Here is a 26,795-nt window from a genome sequence, read left to right as displayed (position 1 = left end):
CATTAGAGCGTAGCCGGGGTGATCCCCCGACCTGCCAGCACCTCACAACCTTCCACCACCGCTCTGGTTTTGAAAGGGCCTGGGTATGCCAGGACAGCCTCTGGAGAGGAGCAGCTGCTGGCTTTCAATGAAAGGCCAGAAGGCCGGGAAGAAGAGGAGGAACAGGCTGACGGCATGTCTGCGCCGCCAGCAGCGGATCCCGGAGCGCAGCGGCCGCGGAGCCCGGTCATTACAGTAATGAGCCTGAGCTAATAAGGCCTGTTGAGACACGGCCTGTGTTAGCTCAGGCTTGGCACCAGCAGAGGATATTTACTCAGCTTCTGCCTTCGGAGCTGGCTCGTGTCAGGCCGTCTCGGAGAGTGGGAGGAATAGTTGTGTTACTGGATGCTCCTAACTACGGAGACGTACCCTGACAGATTTGTCCTTTGGGAGGTTTTAAAGAGAACACATGCAAGACCAGTTTTCTCTTTAGTGAAATATTTAGCTGGGGCCCAAGGCCTGCCCTCTAGTTTGCTTTCCTTTCCCCCCCCCCCCCCGTTTCTGAAGGCAGTCTGACCTTCTGTGCAAAAGGAGATGTATGGGGTATGGAAGCCTGGTACTGCTGCTGGAAGGAGCAGTTTTAAAACAAAATAGCCTGCTGTATGAATGGGTATACAAGGCTCATTGACAGTATTCTCTCCCTCAGCAGTAATCCTTACTTGCCCTGCAGTTTTAGTACTTTTTCAGTGTCTCCTACTGAACTCCACAATGTACGTCACCTGGGCACTTCACAGCAGAATCCATTAGGACCTAGGCCAACAGTGTTGACAAGACAAAACACTAAAAAAAAAGAAAATTCCCGAATGATTCTGTCCCAAATGAGGAATGCTTCTAAAGGCCAGAAAATATTTAATTCCTAGCAGAATAAGATGCTTCTGATCAGCAGAACTCTGTTCTCTGTTTTGAGGGTGAGGGACTTAACTAATCCTTTTTTCAGTTTTTTCTTCATTTCCTGCCTCGAAAAGTAGAGGTAGTTTGTCGTCAAACAATTGAAACATCTTTATACATTTCCTTTTCCTAGTTAAATTAAGTAATATTCATTTTCACCACCTTGAAGTGTGGTATTGAGAGCTTTTAATATGGATAAGGGTTGTTGGGGTCTTCACACCTTTTCTCCAGGGGTATTTTGCAAGGAATTTTAGGTTGACCATGTGTGTTTTGTATATGCAGAAAAAGCTAAGGATGCCATCATAGACAGAGGAAGGCAAATCCACTTGTTCATTAAAGCAGAGATATTATTACAGGGCACCAACAGCAAGGCCAGGATAGCGTACTGCAAGTGTACGATTTTTGCTGCTGCTTCCAGGAGCATACTGTGTCTGCTGACGGGCAGGATGTACTTGTGACACAAAAAAATAAGCATACCATCATGAGGCAAAGATTTTCTCCTCTTCCCATGCTGGTCACACAGCACACACTCAAGAATTTCAGGGGGTGTAATTCAAATGCACGCTCCAGGCACCAAAATAGGATGTCTTTATCATCTGCAGTTCCATCCTTGCTTTCTTCCCTTCCTCCACTCAAGGGCAGAATGCAATATTAAAACTACAGTAAGCATTTTTTTAATTAAAAGAGGTTAAATATATGGGATCAGATAGGCTTTCATCATGCAATTATAAATTGTATGCTGGTTATTTTAAATTTCAACATGCAATTGCAATGGTACTGGGTGAGCTGGCTGGGTATCTGCTTTGCATTTGACTGAGTTAATTCACTGCAGGTATTCAGTCCTTAAGTGGCGTCTGCTTTAAATATGTGCAGTAATTCAATCAAAGAAATAAGATGGATAGTTTATGTAATCCTTTTCATCTCCAGATTGCTAAGGTTAACCTTAACTATTCATGAATTATAAATGCATATGGCAAGCTCAAATTAATACATGCAACCCCCCCTGTTTTTTGATGGCCTGCTGAAAACCATGGAATAGCTCCTTCTTTAAAAATACAACTGATGAAACTTACAGGCACAGTATATCATTTCTTCCACTTATTATATGTAATCTCAAACAAAAGTTTTGTGCAACGCATTTTAAATTATTGTCTCTGGTAATATTAAACCTTTCCTCTGATCCAGGAACATAGGTAATTTTCTCTTCAAAATTTTGCTTACATCACTCTCACAGCCCTTTTCAGTGCCAACAGAGTCTGTGGCATGAATGGGAACCCAAAGGCAGATATTACAGAACAATAATGCTGTGTTGAAGCTCTCATAATTCCAGGAGTAATTAAATAAAGAAGAAAGAAGCCTTTCCCTTTCGTTTTGTTAGCTCATTCAATGCCATTTGGGTGATTTGGCTCGTGAGCTCTCTTCCAGGCAGCCAGAACAATCCACTAGGTGACACCCTCATACTCCTCGTACTGAGGCAAGGCGACAGCGAGGACTGAATGGCTCATTTGTTAAACATTTAAAGCAAACACTGAGATTTCAGGGACAGGTCTCTCTTTGTTTGGCAATATCAGAGATAACACTGGTTTTGTCATAAATACCGTGTTGTTTGTACATAAATTACATATTAAGCAGATTAGCATTTTTGTCACTAACAACAGCAAAACCACAAAGCGGGAGTTGTATGCAATATTTCCTATAATTATAATAATTTTTAAAGCGCTTGAGCTAGTCTGCTGAGTAGACTGAATAGCAAATATGCCTTTAGCGTTTTCTACTGGGGCAACTGAAGGAATATATCTTCGGTGGTTTTTTTTCCCCCAGTGGAGATGTGCTATAGCACCTTTGAACAGAAAGGAAAAGATCCATTCACTCATAATATAAAGAAATATTAAAGGATAAAAATCAATGAAAATTTGCGTGTTTGTGCCAGTGGTGATTTTTTCTTTAAGCTCTTTATGTTGATAATGATGCTTTATAAATCCTTTGGAAAAAAAATCTTTTTTCGTGGTGTTTTTATACACCTAGCATAATGAGGCTTGAGCTTCTTTAGGGTGTCTGTGAATTCATCATAGCAAATAAAATATTATATTTTATTGCTATTAGTCCTTGCTCTGCAATGACTTGAGTACTATTCTACATGTTGTATGTAGTGAAAGACACTGGAAGACTGAATTCACTAGTGGTGTAATTAAGAGTAACATCAAAGAAAATAGGAATTACATCACAAAATTAATGTAAATAAAAGCAAAATCATGGTAAGGCCTTAGCAATCAAACACAAAAAAACAATGCCTTTGAACAGCATGTTTAAACAGTAACCAGACAGGTCAAGAAAGAGACAGAAACTTACATATATGGGCATGGAAATCATAACATTTCATGTTTGCTCATAATAATTATCTCAATTAATTATATGACAACTGTATGTTTTCAAGCTTCTGCTATTCATGCACTTTTTATATTCAGCTGTCCTTCACAGTGCTCCTTTTAACATTTCAGTGCTTGTTTAGATCTAATGTAGAAAAACCCATTTTATTTTTTTCTTAATGGAAATACCACTGAAATAATGTACTGTTCTGCAATCAGGTATGTTTATTGACTTCAGATGGGATTCCTACCATGGTTAAGGTCCATAATATACTCAGTGTCATATACACAAAAGGAGATGTATATATAATTCCTCGTATTTTTCCACTTAATTTCAGCTTACACTTAGAAAGAATATTTAGAATAGGGTTTTTTTTAAGGCAGTTCACTAAATAATACAGCCCAGCACTTCCACAGCGTCCTGAACAGTCTGGAAGAATGAGTTTTTGAAACTCAGTCATATCTATATAATCCCTATGATGTCAATGGGGGCTTAGTTGTAGCCTATAGAATAAAGGTACCGATTCAGTAATCCTGGCTGCCAGCCTCGGAACGATAAACTCCGTGAGCTTCTGCAGACACGAGCGTGTGTGACCGTGTAACGCGCACACAGAGATATTCCTGGCAGCCAGCTCCGCAGATAACCGGAAGGCTACGTGGTAGTTTGGAGATCAGGAAGGGGGAGAGTCATTTGAAGTTCAAAAAGGTTTCTGGAGAGAGTGTGTTTGCCCTCACAACACATCCAAGACGTCATGTGTGTGTTTCTGCCCTTGGAGAGAAGTGCCTGGGATCTTCAGTACCTACAGAAGATGAAGTTCTTCTGAATAATCTCTCAAAGCCCATCGTCCCTTCTGTCAGAGGCAGAACTGATTTTAGTCACTTCGAGGGAAGAGTGCCATCTGCTGAATCACAACTATCCGTTCTGGAGAACCTTTTCTATTTTGTTGGAGGCTTCATGACCAAGTCCTGTGCCTCGATCTCAGGCAGCATGTGTAATTTTTGTGCTTCGAAGTAGTTCTGTTCTCCCAGAAATTACATGTTTGTGTAAGCCTTAAAAAGGGTGTTACGTATTACAGAATAAACACAGCTAGTACATCTGCTCTATAACACTCGTAGATGTACTGTTTCCCACATCTGAGGAGGTTAAAGCAGTATTTCTTTTCCTAGAAACATTTCTGACAAACACACATATACGTGTGTGTCTCACATGAATGTCTGTATGTCTCAGTATCAAGGACAATAAGGGTGCTTTAATAGCACACATTTTGTAAGAACATCTGCAGAACTAAAGACAATGTCAATTACTTACAAGACATTCTGATGAAATTCCGTAGGCTTACAATTTGAAGAGATTCACTCAGCTGTGCAGCTGTTATATATTATTAGAATCTAAATGAATTTTAAGAAAGATAATTAGAGCAGTATACATTCACTCCCAGCAATTTTTCTGAAGTAAGAAAGCACCGACAGCTAAACATTATGTTATGAAGTATCTGAGACAGTACAAATTGAACAAGCCTTTGAAGCTCTACTGTACTTTCACTATAGGTACCTAAAGTTAGAATGACTCTGTTCTTCTCAAAGGATAAAAAATTGTTTATAGTGATTGAAACAGTCTTAGAGGCTCATTAAAGATGGGCTAACTGTGGCACAAAAGCTTTAAACTGTTTTACGTAGGCTCGTCTCATGATCACATGGTAAGGTCATTCAAGCTTCAGAGCTTTAATCCACTGCTGTATGGGGAATTTCTCTGCAAGTGAACTTCAAATTAGCAGCCAGCATACACAAGACTTTGACATGGCATAAAATTTTACTGGTCCTTTTTTTTTTTTTTCTTTTAATTACCTAAGCAAAAGTGTGAGTGAATCTAGAAACCTACTATTGCACAAATGAACAGGAAGCAGATTCATCTTCAGTTGAGAAAACTCTGTCGGAACTAGGAAAATGCTTTATTTACCTTCTGAACACATTGTATATCTTTGTTGTCAGTTACAAAGTAAATGGATTAATTTATGTTGCTAGATAATACATCTGCCATAGAAATGCATTAAAAATATGTTTTATAATTAAAGACTAGGGCAATATTATATACCCCTAATAAACAGAGGGATACAAAAGAATGACACTTTACATGTAAACAAATACATGTACACATAAAATATAGGTGCGAATGTACATTCACAAAAGTAAGTGAACCCATTTATTCCTTTTAGAGTGGCCTACTGGCAGATGTGTGGATTTGCTTTTTAAAGAGACGCGGTAACTTAACAAAATTTGGTACAATGTGAGTCTCTCACGTATTGATGCTACAGAATGAATAAAAAGAAAAGGTTTTCAAAATGTTGTTGCTGGTGATGGAAGTGTGTTTTCTTCAGAAACTGTTTAGTCTAGGCTTAAAAGAAATCAGACTATATAGTAACTGGGACAGGTTACCTAAATACAGTATGAAATTCCAGTCATGAGAAATGGATAGAAGAAGGATTACAAAATACCTGCTAGTTAGGGTCTTACTTATATCTGACCCTCTGTGAGAACAGAGGTGAAACAAATGTATTCTTGAGGCCCATTTTCAGCTCTGCATGCTTATTTAATCAATTATGAAAGAACAACCCCAAATCGAATCTATTGAAATCTCAAACTTCTCGCTGAGATTCAAGGATTATCTCAGGCCTCTTCACTGTTTTTGCGGTGTGGTTGTAACTCCGGAGATGCTAATGCACTTTTCTTTCATGAAGTGCAGAATGATGCATGAGGTCACAACAGGAAGATAAATAGTTGGCTATGTACAGCTTGAAGAAATCTGCTCATATTCAAAAGTATTCACTGTTACCGATTCCACAGTTGTGATTGCTTTCTAAATGTGTTTGAAGTAGGATGCTAACTCATTTTTCTCTGTGACAATTAATCTCTAATTGGTGTTAAAACACTAGATTGTTTTGCTAACTTTTGGATGTTTGTCAATCAGTTCTCATCAGTTTTAGAAGACAGGCTTGCCAGTTTGATTGCTGCTGATACAGAAACACTGTGTACATATAAGCAGGAGCTTCCTTTCCCAATGTAAACCAAAGTTTTGCTTTACAGTACTGAAAATTTGTCTTTATGGATCTCAAACACATAAAAGTGTACTGAAACTGATTCAGTGCAATGCACAGGACCTTTCTGTTGTTGGACTTTTGGTCAGTTTGCCCTGAGGGATGCAACATGGGCCAAACCCAGTGACATTCCTCGTGGTTTGACTGATGGCGGCTGTGAGCACCCAAACCTGTTTGGCTGATAACAGCGTGGGGTCTGTATAAATCCTGTGGCAGGAAGTACATCAGGAGTCTTTCTATATAGTTTTATTATCCCACCGCAGACTTGCTTGCAATGGGGTTCATATTTTCAACAGGCTGCTTGGAAATGAAATTTCCTCTTCTGCCTCATTCAATCCTCACAACTTAATGATTCAAATCTAGGAATAGCTGGAGCTTTCCTGTGAGGTGGTAGGTGCTACTTCTTCCAAGTCCACCGTCCCTTTTCCCCTGCAGTGTTCTCCCCCTTGTTCCCTCACCATTACTTCTGTGGTGTGACATGGCCCTGAGGAGCCTCTCCTGTCACACTTGTCCGTGCACTCAGCCGCGGGAGTGACGATCTGAGGATGCTTCTCCTAGAGATTTGGTCCAAGCCTGGAGCACGCCAGACCCCAGGCGTTGGGAATCACCCGGGGAAGCGCAGTCTCCTCGCTTCGCCGGGGTTTTTTGTGCGTTTGCTTGTTTTCGGCGGGGGTGGGCAGGGGGAAATCTGAACTTCTCCTGCTCCCGAGGCTACCCCCATCCCCTCCCCCTGCTCCTGGCTGAGCCGTGCCCGGGGCACGGTCGCCTCCGGCAGCCGCCCCGCGCGTTACCTTCGGCGGGGAAGGGGCGGGAGGCGGCGCCGGCCCTGCGCGGGGCGGGGCGGGGCGGGATGCGCCGGGCCGGGCAGCGCCGCTCGGGGCGTGCGGGGGCCGTGTAGGTGCGGCTCCTTTAAGGTGTCCCGAGGCGGCACCAGACCTGCCGCGGCGGCGGCAGCGCGGGCAGGAGGCGGAGGCGGCCGGGAGGGGGAAGGGGAAACCCGTGGCGGAGGCGAGCGGCTCGACGTGACACCAGAAAGTTCAGGCGCGGCGGGCTCGGCCCCGCCTGACTCGTGCGCCCCTGCCTGCCCCGGCGGCGGGGCAAGGCGAGGAGCCGCTCCTCCTCCTCCTCCCTCTCCTCCTCCCGCAGCCGCCGCACCGAGGGCGGGCGGTTGGGGCGGGTGGCTCGGGGGCGTTGGCCCGGGGAAGTTTTGCTCGCCCTCTCTCTCCCTTTCCTTTCTTCTTTCCTTCCATCGCCCCTCTCGTGCCCTCCTCCGGCGCTGGGGCGGGGGCGAGTGCGGGATTCCCGCGTGCAGGGGCGGGGGCGGCGGCGATGCTGGGCTGGGCTGGGGGCTGCCGCCGGGGCTCCCCTGCCCGCCGCCCCTCCTGACCGCGGCCGGGCTCCGCCGCGGCCCCCGACGCGCCCGCCTCCTTCCCCCGCCATGGGAGCGGGCGCTGCCGCCGCTCCGCCGCCGCGCTCTGCCCGCCGCTCGCCGGGCGCGCAGTGACTCGGCGGGGACACTTCGCGGAGCTCGCCGCCCGCCCCTCGCCGCTCCGTGCCCGTCCCGGCTGCGCTCCGTTACCGCCTCGTCCCGGGCGCCCAGAGCGGAGTCTGGGGCCGGGGCAGCAACTTGTGCTCGGGAGGCGGCGGACCTCGGCTGCGGGAACTCGAGGATCTTTTGTTTTCTCCTATCGCTTTGGATAGTCCTGGGAAGTGTCAAGGCACCGCTGAGGGAAGCCCGGGCCGGGAGAGGGGAGTCCGGCCGGAGCCCCGCGGACCTGACAGCGCCGTGCCCGGAGGGGGCTCGCCCCGGGAGTCCGGCGGGATTAGAGAACCTCGCTTGCGTTAAGCTCTCTGTGGAATTACAACTGGGGGCTCTTCGTTTCTCCCCCCGCTCTTCTGGCATGAGACTGCTTGCAGGCGCCACCCGAGGACAATGATCGCGGAGTTTGCTCACTTTTACCTCTTTGGATTCATATGTGTCACCTCAGGTAACCACCTCGCGCAGGCGGGTCAGCTACGCGGCCGCGGCGGTGGCAGCGCTCCCGCGGCCGCTCTCCTCCTTCCCCCCATCTCTCCCTCCCCCGGTTTGGCCCCTCCGCGCCTCTCGGCCCCCTCCTCTGCTCGGAAACGAAGCTCGGCTTCCACCCTGCGGGCGCCTGGACCGCCTTTGCCCCGGGAGCTGCCGCCGGCCGTGGAGGGCTGCCCGGGGCCGGGAGCGGGGGGATGCTCGGCGCCGGGTCCTGTCCCGGTCCCAGGGCTCCCGCCGCGGGCAGCTCCCGAGGGTCGATTGATGGAAGCACGGCTGATGTGGAGGGGGCGGCGGGCCGGGACCCGGTGGTCCGACGGGCGGTGCCGGTGCCCGTGCCCGCCGCTCGGGGCGGCTGCCCGCGGGTACCGCGCACCCTCCGCCCCGTAGCATCCCCTCCTCCCGGCCCCCGGGCCGGGTTAACCCCGCGCAGCCGCCACCGGGGGGAAGGGAGGGCTTGGGGATGGGTTTTGCTTCACCTTGGCGATTGAAGTTTACCCACGTGTGTGAAGTGAAGCGCCGGCGTGCTGCGTGTGAGCGGGGGAGAGATGGCCGAGGAGATAGGGGGGATTAATGGTCATTACGCGCCTGTGGTTACAGATAGGGCGGCACTAAGGGCATTGTGGAGGGCAGCTTTGGCTCGCAGCGGGCGCGGCTCTGCCGGGGCGCCCATGTGGCCGCGGTGGGTGTGGGGGCTTGGGAGGTTTTCGGGGCTTGCCTCTGCGCAAGGACCCTGCTTCTCTCAGGAGGACGGGTTTGCCTCCCTGCAGTATTGCCTCTCGTCCTTAGGAACGCCTTTTGTTACACGCTAAGTGAGTGACCTGTGCCATAGTGAAGGTTGCTTTGGGCGCTAACTTTTCTACCTTAACTGGTTCTTGTGAGTTTGTAGAGGACTCCTTTGAGTCATTAAAGTTATGGTAGCATGAGACATCTGGTCAGCGAATGAATGAATGAAGTTTTTGAAAGGCTTAAGTACACTGCCTGAAGCTTTAAGTCTTAATTATGTCACTAAATGTAGTAACTTATGTCTATTTCTAGATTATATCATAAATTTAACTACTAAAGTTTTGCTCTTTGGTATTACTTTGCTCCTTGTGGCATTGGATGTGGCAAACTTTGCATCCCTGAGTAGCTCTCGCCCTGTTTGCTTTTGACCCTGTCAGTCATGCCATCTTTAATTTGATTTTTCTCTGTATTGTCTCCTTCCTGTGGTAGAAGAAACAAATGGAATGGGCAAGAGCCTTTGCATCCATTTGCTCTTTCTGAATCTTTCATGGCAATCATCCCCACCTTAGAAAAGTTGACTTCATAGATAGTGTACTCTGTAACTTGACCACGTATTGGGATGTTTTAAACTCCAAGTTAAGAAACAATTTTATTTATTTTTCAATCCCCTCATCTGTTTATCATATAAATGCTCAATAAAGTTGCATGCAAGGGGGTTTTTTTCAATTTTTTTCTTTCCCCCCCCACCAGGATGGGGATGCACTCTCTAATAATGTTGATTCCAGCTGACCTGGAGGGAGGGGGGGAGGAAAAAAAAAGGAAAAAAGCCATGAATTTTTATGAAGGTTTTTAATTTTGTCATGTAAGCAAGCTCAGTTGCAAAGATTAGAGACGAACGCCAGATAATAACACTGTTTCAGCTCCTTCACCAGGAGGAATTTATTTTTCCCCTCAACTAAATGTATGGTCAAATAGCTAGTCTTGTGTCTGGAACAATGGAGATGCCAGAAACGTTTGGCAGGATGAAGTTTGAGGGCAGATGGCTGCAGTGCAGAAGGAAGGATGGGAGTCATCTACAGCAGTTTCCACACTGAAATCCTTTGACTTCTGCTGACAGCTGATCTTGCAAGTTGATTGATCCTTTCCTCCCTCTTCCACTGAAGGTTCTCACTTCCCTCAGTTACACCCACTACTGAATCCATGGTTTGTGTGGCCACACTCTAAACGGGATGTTAGAAACTTCTGCTGAGAGGTGGGAAATAGTTGGGGGATGGAAAAGAGAAAAAAAAAATAATAGAAAAGTAATTTGGTTAGTGCTTGTTAAAACAGTAATTGGTAAACCACTAGAATTTTAAACCCCTAATTTTTACCTTGGTGTTGTCTCTGTGGAATCCTGTGAAATACCTTCTTTCATGTAAGCCTGTGGTTAATAAATGTTGAATAAATTTAAATTTGAATAGTGTTGAAAATTGGAATATAGTAGCTTTCCTCCCTTATTCTCCCAGAGTAATTTCAATGCTGCTTTGCATACAGAATAAGAATTGCTTTAAGGGATACTTCTCTGGTATCCTTGTTTTCTTGAGTATTTATCTGCTCGCTGCCCGCTTTCCTTCATTCTGAGGCAGACTTTGCTTCCAAATCCATGGATTTTTCATCTCTCTACTCCCCAGGAAGCAGCAGCATCAAATGAGTATGTTTGGAAAGTAAAAGCTTTCTCTTATCTGAAGGGCAATGTGCAGAACATTTTTTGTTGGGAACGAGCGTCAAGGTTCTGGTTTTGCACATGGGTGTTCGCTACTCTAGCCATTCTCAAGGCTAAATATGTTACTGTGTGATTTTTCTGTTTCCCTCCATGGAAATCTTCACATTTTGACGAGCTGTTTCATTGCCCTGATTCCCATCTGCTCAACACCCACTTTTGCCCCCTTTCCTGTCAGTGTTATCCCTTACTAATTACTGCATGTTTGCTCCAGAGGTTTTTCCGTGCTGTGTGGAGCAGGCAGGGCTGACACAGCGAGGCAGGCGTGTTTTTCAGTGATAGTTCTAACCAGTGGAGGGCAAAATTGTCTCTTGTATTCCTTCATGGGAGAGCTATCTGCTGATGGTTAATAGTTTAAGGGTGTCCATGGAGTGTCCCTGAAGTCCTTCCCAGCTGGCTAACCTACCTATTGGAGTAAATAAATCAGCCACTTCCTTGGTACATTTTGTTTGTTTGTCTCAGAAGTTTGTACTTAAGAGCTCCCTCATTGAAGTGCTAGAGCATTTCTGCAAATGGTTCTACTCCTTTTATGTATTCTCTGTCTAATAATAACAAATTACTAGAGATTTAAGAAAAAAATTACACAATAATTCAAAGGATTATGAAAGTATTAAGTGCCTGATCTGTAAAGCAAATAAGTCACCCAAGAAAACTAAAAAATGTGCATTTTTCACCTATCTCTAATGCATTGTGTGCTGTTCTAAGTAATTTTCCTGGAAGACTATTTAGAAAGATTGAGCCAGCTGCTTAGAGCTGAAGAAGCTGACCCCACTTGTATTGTTTGAAGACTTCAAGCTAGCAAAAAAATAACCACATGCTATAAAATTGATAGTTCCTTACTTGTGATGAAATATTCTCTAAGTATCCAGAGTTAGGGAATGTTTGATTCAAAGCCACTTATCCTTATGAGTAGTGACAGTATCTGTGGAGAGCAAAAATGTTTTTTTTTCAATTTGTATAAGTGTGAATTTTGTTATCTTTCAGCTAGAAAGAGACTTTTGGTTTTTTTTTTTTTCCTTCCCTATTGCCTGGAAATTAACTTAGTTTAAACCAGAAGAACACTCCATCTGATTTTTGCTCGCTGCAGTCAGTTTTGGCTGTCAGATTTTTTTTTTTGTTGAAGTTACAGACTAACTTCACTAGCAGGGATCATCTGTAATGTTCAGGATACTGAATTTTTGGGGAATCATGTGTACTGTCAATAAAATTTTATTGGAAAACATGAATTTATGTGAAGAATACTCCTGAGTCTACATGATAAAGGTTTAGTGAGATGGGCCATTACAAATATTACCAGAAACTAGTGATGCTTACGGTGTTATCACGTTAATATTAGACATCAAATACCTTTGCCAAACAATAGTTTAACATAAAATGCTTTGGAAGTGATGGTCAAAGAGATTTTGTGATGAATCAAAACCAATTTAGTTTTCATTAGAAGGTGGAAAGAGAAAATACTTAGAAATTCAAGATAGAAAAATCTATGGTTGTACTTAAAATATCTGGGAACCTGTTCCCTAATTTCAAATAACATTGGTTTTGGTTGGCACTTAATTTTCCTAAATAACTGGAAGAGTTTTGTTTCACAATCCCAACCAACTGTAATATTATGTCTCATTATGGGATAGCTTTCTCTAATGAATATAATAGTAATTTGCTGGGCCTGGCAAGTCCGGTCGCTTGCTGCAATTCTCGGTGTAATATTTCTGTTGTTGTTAAATGCGCTGTGTGGATTAACGGGCACTTGGCTCGCTGTCCTGGTAGCTGGCTTGGATTCTTCAGAAATTTGCCTTTCAGAGGGAACATTCCCATAGTCAGTGTTTGAGTTACTGTTGTGAATTTGTTGTGGGGTTTGTGTATTTGAACAGCTTGGAATGAGTCAGTTTGTTTCGACAGTTGTTCATATTTTGATGTTATTTTGTGACCAGGAAATTCGTAGAAACCTTGTTCTTTCCATGCAAACAAAATGGCACTTAACAATTTCATATCCTGTGGTCCAGACACATTTTATTTGTGTGCTCTGTTATATAATCTCATTTGGTGGTGATAACCTTCTTTAGCTTTTCACCCAGTGCTTCTTCATAAAGCTGTAAGGTAAATAGTGACGTAGCTGAAGTGGCAACTGAGGTGTATTTTAAGTCCAATAAATTGTGTAAACAGGGGAAATCAGAGTGTTTTTCAGTTAGTGGTAAGAAGCTTGACCAAAAGGTGAGAGAAGAGCAACAAAGAAATATTCTTTAGTGTCTCGAAAGCTAGAGATTCTTTTAAGGGCAGATAATTTGCTAGTTTATATCTTTTTTTATACACATACATGTATATTTCAATCATAGACTGATGTCTATTGGCCTACTGTGTCAGCCTTAGCATCAGCACTAAACTGTTGTGGGTAGAAGGACATTTTATGTGAAGAAAGAAAATGTCTTATGAGCACAAATATTTTGTACTGCTGACATAGATGCAGCCAGTTATGTTGGACTCTTCACAGCTGAGACTTGGCACTAAAGAAAATCTCAGCAGGGGAAAAGGTGAAACACCTGGGAAGCTAATAATGACTTCAGTTTTCAATCAGGTATGCAGAGCTGTGTTATTCTGTTGTTGGTCTTGAGTTCTGGCTTTTAAAGAGCTAAAACCTTTGGTATCCTGATTATTAATGTAAGCCAGTACTGTGAATTACCTTACCCTGAAGCTGATAATAGGCATTATTGAAATAAGAAGTGTGTGAATTTAATTTTGGATTTCAGAAATTCTTTGTTGCTTCACTGTTCATTAGGGCAAAATGATGCATTTATCCAAAAATGATAAAATACAGTTCTGGAACATCAGACCAGGAATGTATATGACATAATTGGTGTTAAAACAACAGCACACAGGGAGAGATGTTTGTTTATGTGGGATTGTCCATTTCAGGTGTAAAGAGTAGGGGAAATGTCCTACTCTCAAATAAAACAATGATTAGAGACTTAGGGAAAATAGATTGTTTCTTCTCATATCTTTTGAAAACAAAGTGAGGAAACTATTTTTTGTGAGAAAGTGAAGGAGTATATGAACAACCAATGAAGTTAAATACTGTCAAATGCTGAGAACTATTCTCAGACTTGTAGGTATTTTCCATGCCTCTCTTGTTCTGAAGATTAGGGAAATTTCTGACTAAGACTCGTCTGTATGTGTGTCTGTGTATGACTGATTAAAACAAAATTGATAAATTGACAGTAATGAGATTTGTGAATGGCATCAGGCCAGTCTTTTTAATTAGAGCCTGCTTGCCATCTGAGCAACTGCAGCCAAGGTGCGGAGTGCTCTTCGCACACCCGTGAGCAGCCAAGTCATTTCACCTTTGCTGAGGACAGAATGGTTTATGGAATGGTGTAACCTTAAGGTGGACTTACCAAAAGGAGGCAAACCATGCTGAGAAGGGGAGTAGAAAACATTCTGTCTTGTCTTTTAGTGGGAAGTAATGTTAATTGTGTTTTCTGGAAGCAGAAACTTGGAAAATTAGAAAGGAGAGTCTACTGTTAATAGGCAGAAGATGCACTTGTGGATTTAAAGAAAAGATCCGTTTGTTTTACGAGTTTGTAAAGCAATTTTGTGTCTTTGTGAAAACTGCATTTCAGGTCCTCAAGTTTACTCATAGTTTCTTTCAGCACCGCTACCCGAAGATCTACACAGAACCTGAGCACTTTCCCATCTAGGTTTTAGTGAAAAAGATAAGATGTCAGGGGAGTGGAGTCTTCATGGCGCGACTTGGGCACATGCTTCACCTTCAGATGTAAATGTTCAGTACATGGATTTTGGTAAAAACAGTAGCTAAATGTCATCTAATTTTTAACACATTTTTGTTTTCTCTTATGGGATTTCTTATATATATATGTATGAACTCTATGTGGCTGGTGCATAAAACCATTTTTTTTTTAATAAAGGCATCTTAGGTATTTACCTTCTCATTCAGAAAGCTGTCATGTATAGAATGCTTGTATTAGCATCTGTACTTTCACATAATAGTAAATGTGTCACTGAAGATTTCTTCCTTAGCATTCAAAGAAATTTCATTAAAAAATTACTAGATTTCATATCTAAACAACAGGAGACAACTTCTATGGGTTTGCTCACTGGTGGTAGAGATAAATTCCACAAGGTTCTCCTATTTTAGTCTTGTTTTCTGCCACCAGACTTTACGCCTCTAGAGAGGCATAGAGCTTTTTCTGTTATGTTAAATGCTTATATTTATTTGCATTTAAGTAAATAATTGTAAATTAAATAATTAGAGCATTTAATTTTAGTACAACTTACTGTAAATTCAGCTTAGACCAAAATGGGTAGTTGAATACATTATTATTGAAGTGCTATGAATATTCTTAATCAGAAAGCAAGCATGTTTTCTGGACTGCTGCCATCTTGAAACACATATACTTTCTTTGAAGAAATGAATAGTCAGATATGCAAAATTATTCAAGCTGCCCTTTTCTGTTGGGAAGTATTTACTCAGTATGGTATTGCATTACCTTAAGTCTAATGCTAATATGGTGAATTATTAAAATAATATGAACACCCCTGACTGGAGATTAAAGATCTGTAAGTCTGACAAGCCTGTGCTGAGCTCTGGATTTAAAATCTTAGACTTGATATTTTATTTTCTTCATCTTGCATAGTGGATTAGCAGTGGAGTAAGCTCAGTTTTGGAGCAGCCTATGTCTTCAGACATGCAGTGCAGGGTAGGGCAAGGATCAGCGTGCAGGCTGGAGTCATCCTTGACAGCTGTCTGAGAGAACTGTAGAGTCTGTGTGCTCTTCATGTTGTTCAATTTTGTAATCTTTATCTTCTGCTCCTTTGCCTGGCCTGTACATAAATCAGAATTGTGATTTCTTTAGTACTGTTAAACTGTTTCATGCTAGCATTGCATTAAAACTTGCTTGGCTGGCATTTTTTGTGTCTTCTGCAATTTGCATGTCCTCAGGCAATGTATTTATTTTAGATTGTTGGTTAGTTATGTTGCCTCTTATCTAACTGCTTAAATGCCTTTATGTTGAAGAATAGATACATAGAGCGGTTCATGGCTGTAAATTCAAGTATAGAAGACTTTAGTTTTACTATTTGCTTCTACAGTAGCATAATAGACATTAACAGGGTTTTTTATCCTAGAAATTAAGTTTTAATACATAGCCAAGGATTGAGTATCGGCCTAAAGATATGCATTGGCTCTACTTAATTCTGGAAGCAGGTGAAGGGAGAAAGAAATGGTGACCAGGTTTGATGCTGACCAGATGGATACGCTTGGGAGAGTGGCTGGATTTTTTAGTAGACACTAGACCTCAGACTTTTGGAATCCTGAGCTCTGTGAGTTGTTGAAGTTGGAAACTTACAATCTAAATTTTGAGCCACTTAAAATCAGTAGTGCCCGTTGAAAATCTTGATTCGAGTGTTTAAATTAAATTGCCTAAAGTGTTTGACTTTATCTTCAGTTGCAAATGTTTGTGGATCATTGTGAGTTTTCAGCTGGTCTGAAGATTGAGATTGTAGTGAACATCGACTTAAGAGCCAATTAACTGAAAAAAGCTGTATAACTTTAGATTTGCATGGGCCTCACTAGCTCCGTGAAGGGTGAGAAGCCAGTCAGAAAGGTATTTGAGTATGTATTCTTTTAGAAACTTCTCATCTTGCCACTTTTGTAGTGCACTTTCCTAACACTGGTCAGAAGCAGACTTTTCAACCCAGACATCTCCTGTTGGCCAAATAGGCTTGAGCATGTAAGCCCGAGATGAGGATAGCAGCCCCCAGATCCACAGGTGGCTCTGTATTTGTGTGTTGAAAGCATAATACAAGGTCCTCAAATACGATTTTTGGATCAAGTGCTCAGCAATGTCACCAAGCTTTTTTCTTCTATCAAAACGTCTTGGCACCTGGTTTGGCTTTGTGCTAGGAGATCTCTTGGTTTCCAAGCAGGTTCAGAACTGGGATCTGGAAATTCTGAATGCTTCTCCCCTCGCCTCCCACTCGCCAAACAACTCTTGTCAGTCCAACTTGCTGGTTTTGGAATGTATCTGAGGCCCTAGGTACTGCAGCTGACAGATGCTTCATAATCAAAGTGTTTAATGGTAGGAGGTGATAAAGGGGGAAAAAAAAAAAGTAGTGTGAAGAAACAAGATAAGTAGGGATAGTAACAAGCTGCTTTACTTTTTGCTTCCCGAAACAGGAGTTGGCACAGGGTAGAGTTTGGGACTGTGGTGCTGTAGCAGCAGGAGAGAGGGTGTTTATAATGAACAGGTTGAACAAAAAGGTCTGATGTAACTGTGGAATGGAACTTGCTAGTCGTAAAAGTGATTGGCAGGAGGCCCCATGCATGGAGTGAAATCCTGTCTTCACCACTGTGGAAAATTATGGTTTCAACTGCGAAAGGAGGTGAAGCTTGGAAGGAATTAGCATATCTCTAGCACCGAGTGGCATCTGGAACTGAATGGCTGCGTTAAATCGTTCAGTAGTGATTAATGAGGCTCATTGCTCAGGTTATACAGCCTTTGAAAATCGAAAGGAGAAATTTAAAAGTAGATGCAGAGCAGAAAGAAGGAGCCATTGCTTTATTTATCTCTTTAATACAGAGGGCAGAATGAAGTCTTCCCTACCTTTTGATACAAGGAGAGATCTGTTAAGTGCTGCTGTTAGGCTTAGGAGCTAAGAGATGAACTTCTGAATAATTGCTTTGAGGAGCATTTTGTGACTTTTCAAATGCGTGTGCAGCAATGCAGACCTCGAAATGGGAAGGAGTGTGAAGGGTGGGATTTTGCTGCTGGTGAAGCTTTTTAGAAAACTTCAGAAAATAGTGATTTCTGTTTTCTCTCTCTCTCATGAATGTTAATCTGTGTTACCTGTAGGGAAAGCAAATATTGAAACGCATAAAGTGAAAGAAGCTTAGAGACGTAGTAAGCATTTAAACTTTCCTTGAGTGGGATTCTGGCAATTGCTGAGCTGAATGGTGATGTAGCTTGGTGTCATATCAGGAATAAATATTCAAAATGTTCAAAGGCTGTTACTCTGTAGGAGGATTAGAGTACTGATATGAACACACTCCTGTTTACTTTGGAGTTTTAGTGGAGCAAATACAGAAACCAGTGAAGTGCATGTTTGAGTCTTAGATTTTTTTCCTTCAGAGTTGCGAAAAGAAACACATAGTGGCATCATTAATGGAGCTATTGCTTAGAATGATTGACAGCAAGTTCATATAGGTAGAAAATAAAAGGGAGCTAGAATAAGGTATTATTGCACTGTAGCTACAAAAGGGTTCCACTTTTATTTCTACCTGCTAGGAGATGAAGTTCCTTGAAATGCACCGCTGAAAAATCTCTGCTCACAACAGTTCTGGCTTCTGTATTGCTTTTCTTTTTTAACTTCTTTAGTGGCTATCTTGCTTTTATTTGGGGAGGGGATGGTGGTGTATTCAACAGAATAGAAGGATGATTTATTTATTTATTTTTTTAAAGCAAAAGGTTTGCATCTTTCTCATTTATCCTCTAATGTGGTTCCCATGATCATAATGTGGAAAGAGACTTTTTAATCCTCATCCATGCTCCAGTGCTTCATATTAGATGGGGCGTTTTTTGTTTTCCCCCTGCATTTGCTGGGACAGATAAGATAGGGCAGGTGACCTTAATGCTGTGACCAGAAGGAGTGAAGGTTATTTTCACAGGAATCTTTTCTGTGTTTTTTTTTTTTTTTTTTTTTTTTTGTTTGTTTGTTTGTTTGTTTGTTTGTTTTGTTTGGGTTTTTTGTTTGTTTTGTGGGGGCTTTCTTGTTTGTTTTTTTTTGTTTGTTTGTTTCTAATTCTCTGGCTATAAGGCTTATTGATAGAGTGTGAATGTTTGTTTGATTTTTTGTTTTAATAATAACTATGACTTTTTTTTTTCTAAAAAGATTGGACTAAAGTCTGCATTGAGATTGTGTCTTCAGAATTGATAGTTATGTCTTTGAAATAAATTTACATTTTATTTTACATCAGTTTCCAGAAAGACATTTAGAGTTTGTTTTGTTTTTCTGTTACTTTATTACAGTAGGGAAAGCAGCAGCCTCTCAGCTAGAAATAAGCAGTGACCTACAGTCTAGTAATAATCAGAATTAAGCAGAGTTAGTAATTTCACTCAGTCATTTCGTCACAATTCCTGTAGGCACGCAGCTGATCATTTTGGATCTCATAAAATGAAATTTTATTTTACTCACCTTACTAAGGTCAAGTAGAAAGCCACATCAAGTTAATGAGTCCCTTTCTTTGCAATGAGCTGAACGTGGCATTTGTTTTTGTTCTGGCAGTCATGAAATCACAGGGTGTTGGCGACAAGTCCATTATTGGCTCTGTGCAGTGTTGCTGAGGGCTTTTACTCCACCCAGTGCATTATGTGTGCAGACTTTATCGTACTCGTTAAAACTTGTTTCAAATTGAGGACTCCTTTTTTTTTTTTTTTTTTTTTTTTAAAGCAGTAATAAAAAGAAAATAAAAATAGTTCCCTCTTCTATATTAGTGTAAATGAAAGAGTAGCAGCAACTCATTCCTTTTGTGATCAGAGAAAATAAAATCTGGATGAGTTCTCGGCCCCTTAATGTCTAAAGAGATTTAACTATTGATGTCAGTTTCTATCTTTCTTTGCAGAAGCTCAAGCTGTGTGTCACTTACTCTACATGATGTTACATAGAAACCTTACTAGTGGGGGAAAAAAAGAGATGATTACTAATTGTTCTTTTCAGCTTAAAAAAATGAGATGCATTTAAAGGCTTATAAAATTCTGTGATTTAGGTTCTCTTTTTCCATTGATTGTAAGACTGAATTTCTTGTATGTTGTTGGTTCTGTTGGTGTCTTTTATGTGGTAGCCAATCTTTCCCTTGCTCCCTGAACCCAGCCTAACTGGTTTCGTTGTAGCTTCTCTATTTTTCCTGATTTTTTTGTTTTCTTTCTTAATTTTTTTTTTTTTTTTTTTTTTTTTCATTTAGGGAAGTATAATACATAAATCCGAGAGTTTGTTTTCCATAGTTGGGGTTTTTTAGATAGCAAAAATACTCAACTGTCAGTTTTGAAAACTAATACATTCTGATTCCTTCTAGACAGTATTTGAAGGGAGCCATAATATATTCTAAATTTAAAATGGCAGTATGCTCATCATGTTTTAGAATGTGTTATTTTCATATCTCAACTAAATTTGTTTTTTTTTTTTTTTAATTTCCCTACGAAGTTTTAAATTACACAAAAAATAAAACCAGACCTTTCCTTGTGATTTGTCCTTTTTCTTAGCTGTACCAGGTGTCTGATCAATAGCCTGTGCTGGGAAGCAAGAATTTCATCTGAGGGGTCTTGAAATACTTACTTACAACTTCCATGAGCTAGAAGTTGTATGTTTCTTTTTGTTTTTCTTTTCAACTGGTCACTGCTAGGTAGAGTTTTGTTATTTCACTACTGATTTAAGACACAGATATGTGCATAGTTTTTATCAGGCTTTTAAGGGCTCAAGTTTAAGTGGTAGATCATTATTCTACGCATCAAAAGTGAAGGGTGATTAACTCTGTCTGGGTGCATGCAGTGTAATTTTAGAGGCTACAAATGTTGTTACAAATCAGGTTAAGGTTTAAAGGTGAAAGTTTGGCTGAATGAGTTTTACAGCTTTAAGTTAGTGTAAGCAAACAAAGAAACTCTTGTTTTCTACCCATTTGTGTCTAATGAGCAAGTAGCTTGTGGTATGGAAAAGAAAATGGGAATATTGTGCAATTTGCCATAAAGTTAAAACAACGTACTTTTTACTTCAATTTAGAAGTTCCATTAAATAGACTGAATCTAATAACTTTTTTTTAGGCTCTTCATCATCTAAATGTAAAGTGAAAGGATAATGGCTTTAAACTAAGTGATAATGATAAACTAAATGATAATGGCTTTAAACTATTATAGCTTAACTTTTATCATTAATGTATTTTTGTAGATTTCCTCATAATGTCATTAAATACTTAGAAGAACCTGCTGAAGTAACACATAAAACGCTCATACTGTGTTTAAGCTTACTTCTAGATAGTTCTAAAGTAGCATTGATAACTTGGATTTTCACTCAGTTCTCTGACTTAGCTGTATTCCTGAAACTGTAAGTTCCACAGCATGTGGGAAAAGAAGGACCAATTTTTAAATGGCAGGGAAGTTGTATCCAAAGGGTGGAATGTTTTTTGTTTTTAAGGTATCAGCCTGCTTTATGATGTTAAAATTGTAAGTAATGAGACAGGTAGGGTCTGCTGTGTCCTCTGTCGTGTATTGCCCTCCCTCACTCCTAAAGCTCTCTTAAACAGCCTAGCAATTGGGAGGCTTTTTTGAACTTCTGTGATCAATTCTATTTACATTGGCTAGAAGTTAAATAATGTGGATTTTTATAGGACTACATAGTAGCCTAAGAAGCTGTTCAGCTGCATCTGAAGTGATCTAACCTGATAGCCATTCTGAGTGCAAAAGCCAGGGCATATAAATGGAACGAAACAAAAGGGAAGTGATTAGCGGGAATAAAAATAAACATCTTTTAGTCTCGGTAAATGATACCTTTAAAGCACAGCAGCCTTGTCGAACATAATTAGAGTTGTAAGAACTGGGGTAGGGTGAGTAGGCTCTGTTCTCTGAGGTCATGGTGGAAATACAGAGGTCAGGGTTTTGCACTTAGTCTTATGCAAACAATGTCATGCCTTGGTAAGTATAAGAATTGATTTAACTAGGTTAAGATAATTAAAAAAAACCCCCCAACTAAGGAACAAAAGCCCTCAATAAAAAAACAACCAACCAACCAACCAAAAAAAAAAAAAAAAAAAAAAAAAAAAAAAAAAAAAAAAACAAACAAACAAAAAACCTAGGAGAAAACAAATCCAGGACAAAGGTGTATTCATTTGATATCAAAATTTGAGTGCAGCCTCCATATCTTCTTCTAATCAGTTGATGGGGAAAGGTGAGAAGTGTGAAGGAATGGCTTCTGTTGGGGATGTCTGTTGCTGCTGAGTGATTCTGTGATGGTTGACTTTCTGCAGTAATATCTTTCTAGCTTTCCCTGAGCTTATTCCTTAAAATATGCAGGTAGGCAGTTGTTTGGTTTTGCCTCTGGTTCAAATTGAGACCTCTCCAAAAAATTCTGTATTTCTAGTTACGTCCACTGAAAACTCTTCTTTTTCTGCTGGGGAGTTCAAGTGCTTATGTTGCTTGCACTCAGGACTTGTAGAACTTGTAGAGTAGTTTGAGTTGGAAAGGACCACCTGAAGAGGTCACTCGTCTAACTCCCCCTGCAGTGAGCAGGGACGTCTTCAACTTAATCAGGTCGCTCAGAGCTCTAACCTGACATCGAATGTTGCTATATACCTCCCCAGCTATAATAAGTCTTTATTTAGTTTCAGAGTTGTGGGGTTTGATTGTTTTCTTTGTTAGTGGTTTGGATTAAGTATTCGGAGTTGCATTTATGCATGATAGAGAAAAAATTCAAGGATGTAGGGGTATCCTGACAGTACTCCCTTCTGAATGACAGGAATTTTGCTTCTTTTTCCCCACCTCATCTCTAACTCCTTGTGCTGAGCCTCCTTTCATTGTAGTGCATCACCAGTCAGAACTCAACGAGAGCATCTCCAGACAGAATGTGGTTAAGGACAGACAGGCTGGTTAAAGAAGGAGGGCTGGCAAAGCCCGTAAGACTTACATTGGAAATGGAGTTCTGGAACTTAGTCTGGCAAGCACAGGCACCGCTCCCTCTCAGAAGTTTCCAGGGCAGTTGTGCAGCCATTCCCCAGCTGTGAGCTGGCTGTGGCTGCCCAATTCGGAATGTCTGGTTGTGTGAGCTGTCACTGAAGAGGGCCGCAGGCTCTCGCAGAAGAGGAAGATGGGTGTCCAATATAATGATTAAGTATGAGGAAGAAACACCCAGCAGTTCCTGGCTCCAACTGGCTCCAGGCAGCTCTTCCTTGGTGTGAAATGCTGCTTTAATGTAGGTCAGCTTTAACTGTTGTAAATGAGTGTAGTTCTAGTGAAGTCAATGAGCCGCTGGTAATTTACCACACTTGGGAATCTGCCCCAGTAGATGAGCAGCTAGAGAACTCAAAGGGAAGTGCTTATCCAGCAAGAGAACTTCAAAACCTGTGAGGTGTTTTGTATTTGTTTTCTTCTCCCTCTCCTCTGAGGAAGAAGTTAACATTCCTACATCCCAATGGTGTTTAGTGAAAGTAGAATTTCATTCACCAAGAGAAAGTTTGTAAACTGCTGCTGTTTTGGAAATAAAGGGATAATAGGTGTTTCAGCTTCTCACTCCAGGTCCTCTCTTTGCTAATAAAATGATGGGTATCACTTCACAGCACAAAGCTGTCAGTCAGCATTCAGCATGACTGACATAATTAGCAGCTTCTAGCTGGAGGAGGCTGAATATTGCTTTTGGTGGAGACTGCCAGCACTTGCCTTGCCGTGCTCACAGAACAGAGGCATCATGGATCCCAGGGGCTTTAATATGTCAAGTGAAAATGAAATAAACACCATGTTTTACCCCAAAAAACTTATTTGGCTGTGTTGTGGTTGGTGTTTACCTGATGCTCTGAACTAGTAAAAGAACAGGATATGGACTGGTTACACCTTTGATGAGGCTCATGAGACTGTATGCTTTGTGCATTCGAAACTACTTCATCAAAGGCAGGCTTGGGTCAGCCTGGTCCTTGTAGATGCAAATGTGTGTCACGGGAAATTGCAGGGTTGGTAACACTTACAATTTTCTGTTGTTCAGAAAATAATAACTTTACGGATCAAGTGAGAACTGTGGCCGTTTTGGCAAGCTAGATGATAAATCTGGTGACTGCAAAAGCCATGTCAGAGCAACTAAGCCATTAAAGTTTCCTTATCTAATGTCACCAAGTAATGCTGGTTTTAAATCTTTGGGAAGGGTCAGCTGTTTTTAGTGACTAGACTGTGCACTCATTAAAAAGGTACAAATAAAAAGAGAAAAAGCTCAATTCCATATTGTGCTGCATACACACCTATTGGAAGAGTGTGCATTAAATAAGAAGATGCCAACTGACTCAGTTTTGTTGTTGTCCTTAACAATTGAGTTCTAGCCTGGGACTCTTAAGACTAAACTCTTCCAGCTGATGAGATTATTTGGTTACCTGGTTTTAATGTTGTTCTAGGTGTCTGCAGGCCTGGAAAATTTGTTTTTGTTTTGTTTTACTTTGTTCAGTTTGAATTGCAGCTCTTCACTGCCCAGTACTTTGGTTCTTTCTGTAAGCAGATACATTGAAGTTTCTTATATGAGGTGCTTTGCATACCAGTTGCTCTGTGTTTACACTAGTTGCAACTATGCAAAATGTTTTCTCTTCCATGTGTGTTTCCTATTTTTTGTGATCAAACAGCTCCAGGAATATGGCTGCATTTTACTTTTTAAACATTCATAAACACATGATTAGGAGCTTTGCTGCTTTCCCCACCCACAGGCACTTCAAAACGAAATGTTTAGGCTGAATTCTTTTTGGATAATTCAAAACGGTATCAAGTATCATCACACTGTACATTGTGGGAGTTTTGTTTTTTTGTTTTGTTTGGGGTCTTTTTTGGTTGTTTTTTTTTTTTTTTTTTTTTTTTTTTTTGAGAATGACTGTCCCAGGTTACACCCTGAGTAAGACTAGTTGCCATTTGTATCTGGGACTCCTCTCTGAGTCATAAGACATTTAATCTTCTGGCTGTAGGAATTCAGGGTTGTAAAGAAAGGCAACCAAATGCAAAGAGAGACTCCTCAATATTTCTTTTTTTCCCAACTCTGTAATGTGCTTTGTATATATAAGGAAGCAGGATTCTCTGTGGTTTTGTGTTTAGGGTAACCTAAGCATGGCCTTTAATTCTCAAGGGCTGCAATCAGGGCTAAATCAGGTCTCTGTCACATTTGTCTGTAATGAGGGCACATCCTCCAGCACAGCTACCTGTTTTGTTTGGTGTCTTCTTCACAGCATGGGAATGCTCTTGCCTTCTGTACATCCGCTGGACAGCAGCAGCAGTGGTGGTCCAAAGGTCTGCCCTGAGCTGAGTGCCTGCGGGTTAGGAAGTCATTTTCTACCTCCAGATCAGTGGGGATCTGAAAGCGCTTGGATGTCAGCAGATTGTGGAGCAGTGTTGAACGCAGCGAGTGTGATAGAGGGGTGATGGAGGGTTAGACACGGAGAGGACCTCAGCGACACGTGGTCTCCACTAATTAATCAGAACCAAGCCTTGGATGCAGGGCTTCCTCAGCAGTTACTTCCTTCCTGATCTGACATTCCTTAGCATGGATAGTACTGTGGGAGATAACAGTAGAAAATTTCTTGGTTTGGCTTGTTGGTTGTGTGGTTGCTCTGTCATTTAGTACTTCACTTAGTTTTTTATGTTGGTTTTTTTTTTTTTCCTTTTAAGCAGTCTATTCCAGACGTCTTGCTTGCCCTGCCCTACTTATTTTAATTACAGCTTGAGTTAACTTTTCTTTGAACATGTTAAGGTATGTCTCTGAAATACATATGTATTTTGTTTTGAAAGTCAGATATTATATAATATATCTGGTATGTTTTGGAACGTGCATAGTTCCCTGGCAACTGTTAAGCAAAATTATGCCTTTTTATGTATATTGTAGTGTAAGAAATTATTATTTTGGTCTGAAGTTACATACCAAGTTTGGTGTTTTTTTTTTTTTTTAAATATGAAGTTATACCCTTGGGGAGAAAGTGGGATCAAAAGCCATTTCTATTTAAGAAGTTGGGTTAAATATTGTCAGTGTTAATATAGCAATTTTGCTAATATTTGTAGCCAGTGAAATGACTTGTCAGGCCTGAGGGCTGATACCCAGTTTCAGGGAAGCTATCAAGCCAAACACTTTTCCTCCTAAACTTTGTTTTCTATGTATTTGTGCACAAGTAAGAGAATCAGTTTGTTCTTGGGGTGAGTTAAACTAAAGGAAGCAATGTTAAAGACCAGGCTGGATGGGGCTCTGGGCAACCTGGTCTAGTGGAAGGTGTCCCTGCCCATGGCAGGGGCTTGTAACAGGATGATCTTGAAGGTCCCTTCCAACCCCGGCCATTCTATGAATGTTTCCACAGTTTGGTTGTGAGAAGTGTCAAAAGGTGTGTGCTAGTGTGCCCACGCACCCGAAAGATTGCACAGGAACTTTCTTAGTTTTCATAGATACAGTTCTGTTTCGGAGAGTATGTCTGGTTTGTAAGCATGTAGACTTAGAACCCATGAAACTTAAAAACATTCTGCTCATAAATGAAAAGAAATTTGGGGAAAAAGGTGAAGACTGAATTGAAGTTTATTTCTGAATTGGAACCTGATATAGACCATCAGAATTTTCAAACAGATTCTTTTGCAAACTGTGCATTTAAACAGCTGTTTATGTCATGTTTTCACCTCTGCTTGCTAGTGTGTTGTGTGTGTGATATCAACAGAGCTGTAATTTAAGGAGTGTGTGTTTTAATTAGCTGGATTCTAGAAAGATTGATCATTCAGGATTTTTCTTCACTTTTGATTTTCATTGACTGAATAAAAATGCTTTTATGGACTCTTTTGGTTTTACCCAGTGTAAATAGCCACCCATTTAACCTAAGGTTCAGGTTGTTTTTGTGTTGTTTTTTGTGGTTGTGTTGTGGTTTGATGATTGTTGTTTTTGGGGGGGTTTCCTTTGCGGCTATTGTGTGTGTTTGTTTGTTTTAATGGGCTTAAGAAATCACCAATTAGAATTCCATGAAAGCCAGGGAAGAAGATCACAGCACCCATCAGAAGCAATAGCAATCTGGGAAGTATTCAGCACTTGAGCTAATTAATTCCTCTGTGTTACGCCTCTCTGATACATTGGCCGCTTTTAATTACGTGCATTCACTTAAAAAGGAGGTGCTTCTCTAGCTGTATTTGATTTTGAAGGAAATA

General features: G+C 41.3%; 1 protein-coding gene across 7 annotated transcripts in view; it reads left to right on the top strand.

Annotated features, from left to right (window-relative positions):
- Window positions 1-26,795, top strand: part of ROBO1 (roundabout guidance receptor 1) — a 698,550-nt gene that overhangs the window by 394,412 nt on the left and 277,343 nt on the right. Inside the window, exon 1 of one of the 7 annotated variants that reach the window (XM_058419156.1) lies at window positions 7,950-8,373. The exons of the other annotated variants lie outside the window; for them this stretch is intronic. Within the exon in view, the coding sequence (XP_058275139.1) occupies window positions 8,319-8,373 (55 nt within the window). The 5' untranslated portion in view covers window positions 7,950-8,318. Of the gene's footprint in view, window positions 1-7,949; window positions 8,374-26,795 lie in introns of those variants that run through there. 7 annotated transcript variants of the gene reach the window in all.

Source organism: Hirundo rustica, chromosome 2, assembly GCF_015227805.2.
Source record: "Hirundo rustica isolate bHirRus1 chromosome 2, bHirRus1.pri.v3, whole genome shotgun sequence".
In the NCBI taxonomy this organism is placed as follows: Eukaryota; Metazoa; Chordata; class Aves; order Passeriformes; family Hirundinidae; genus Hirundo; species Hirundo rustica.
Note: the sequence above shows the minus strand (reverse complement) of the source record. Positions and strands in the feature narration are given on the sequence as shown.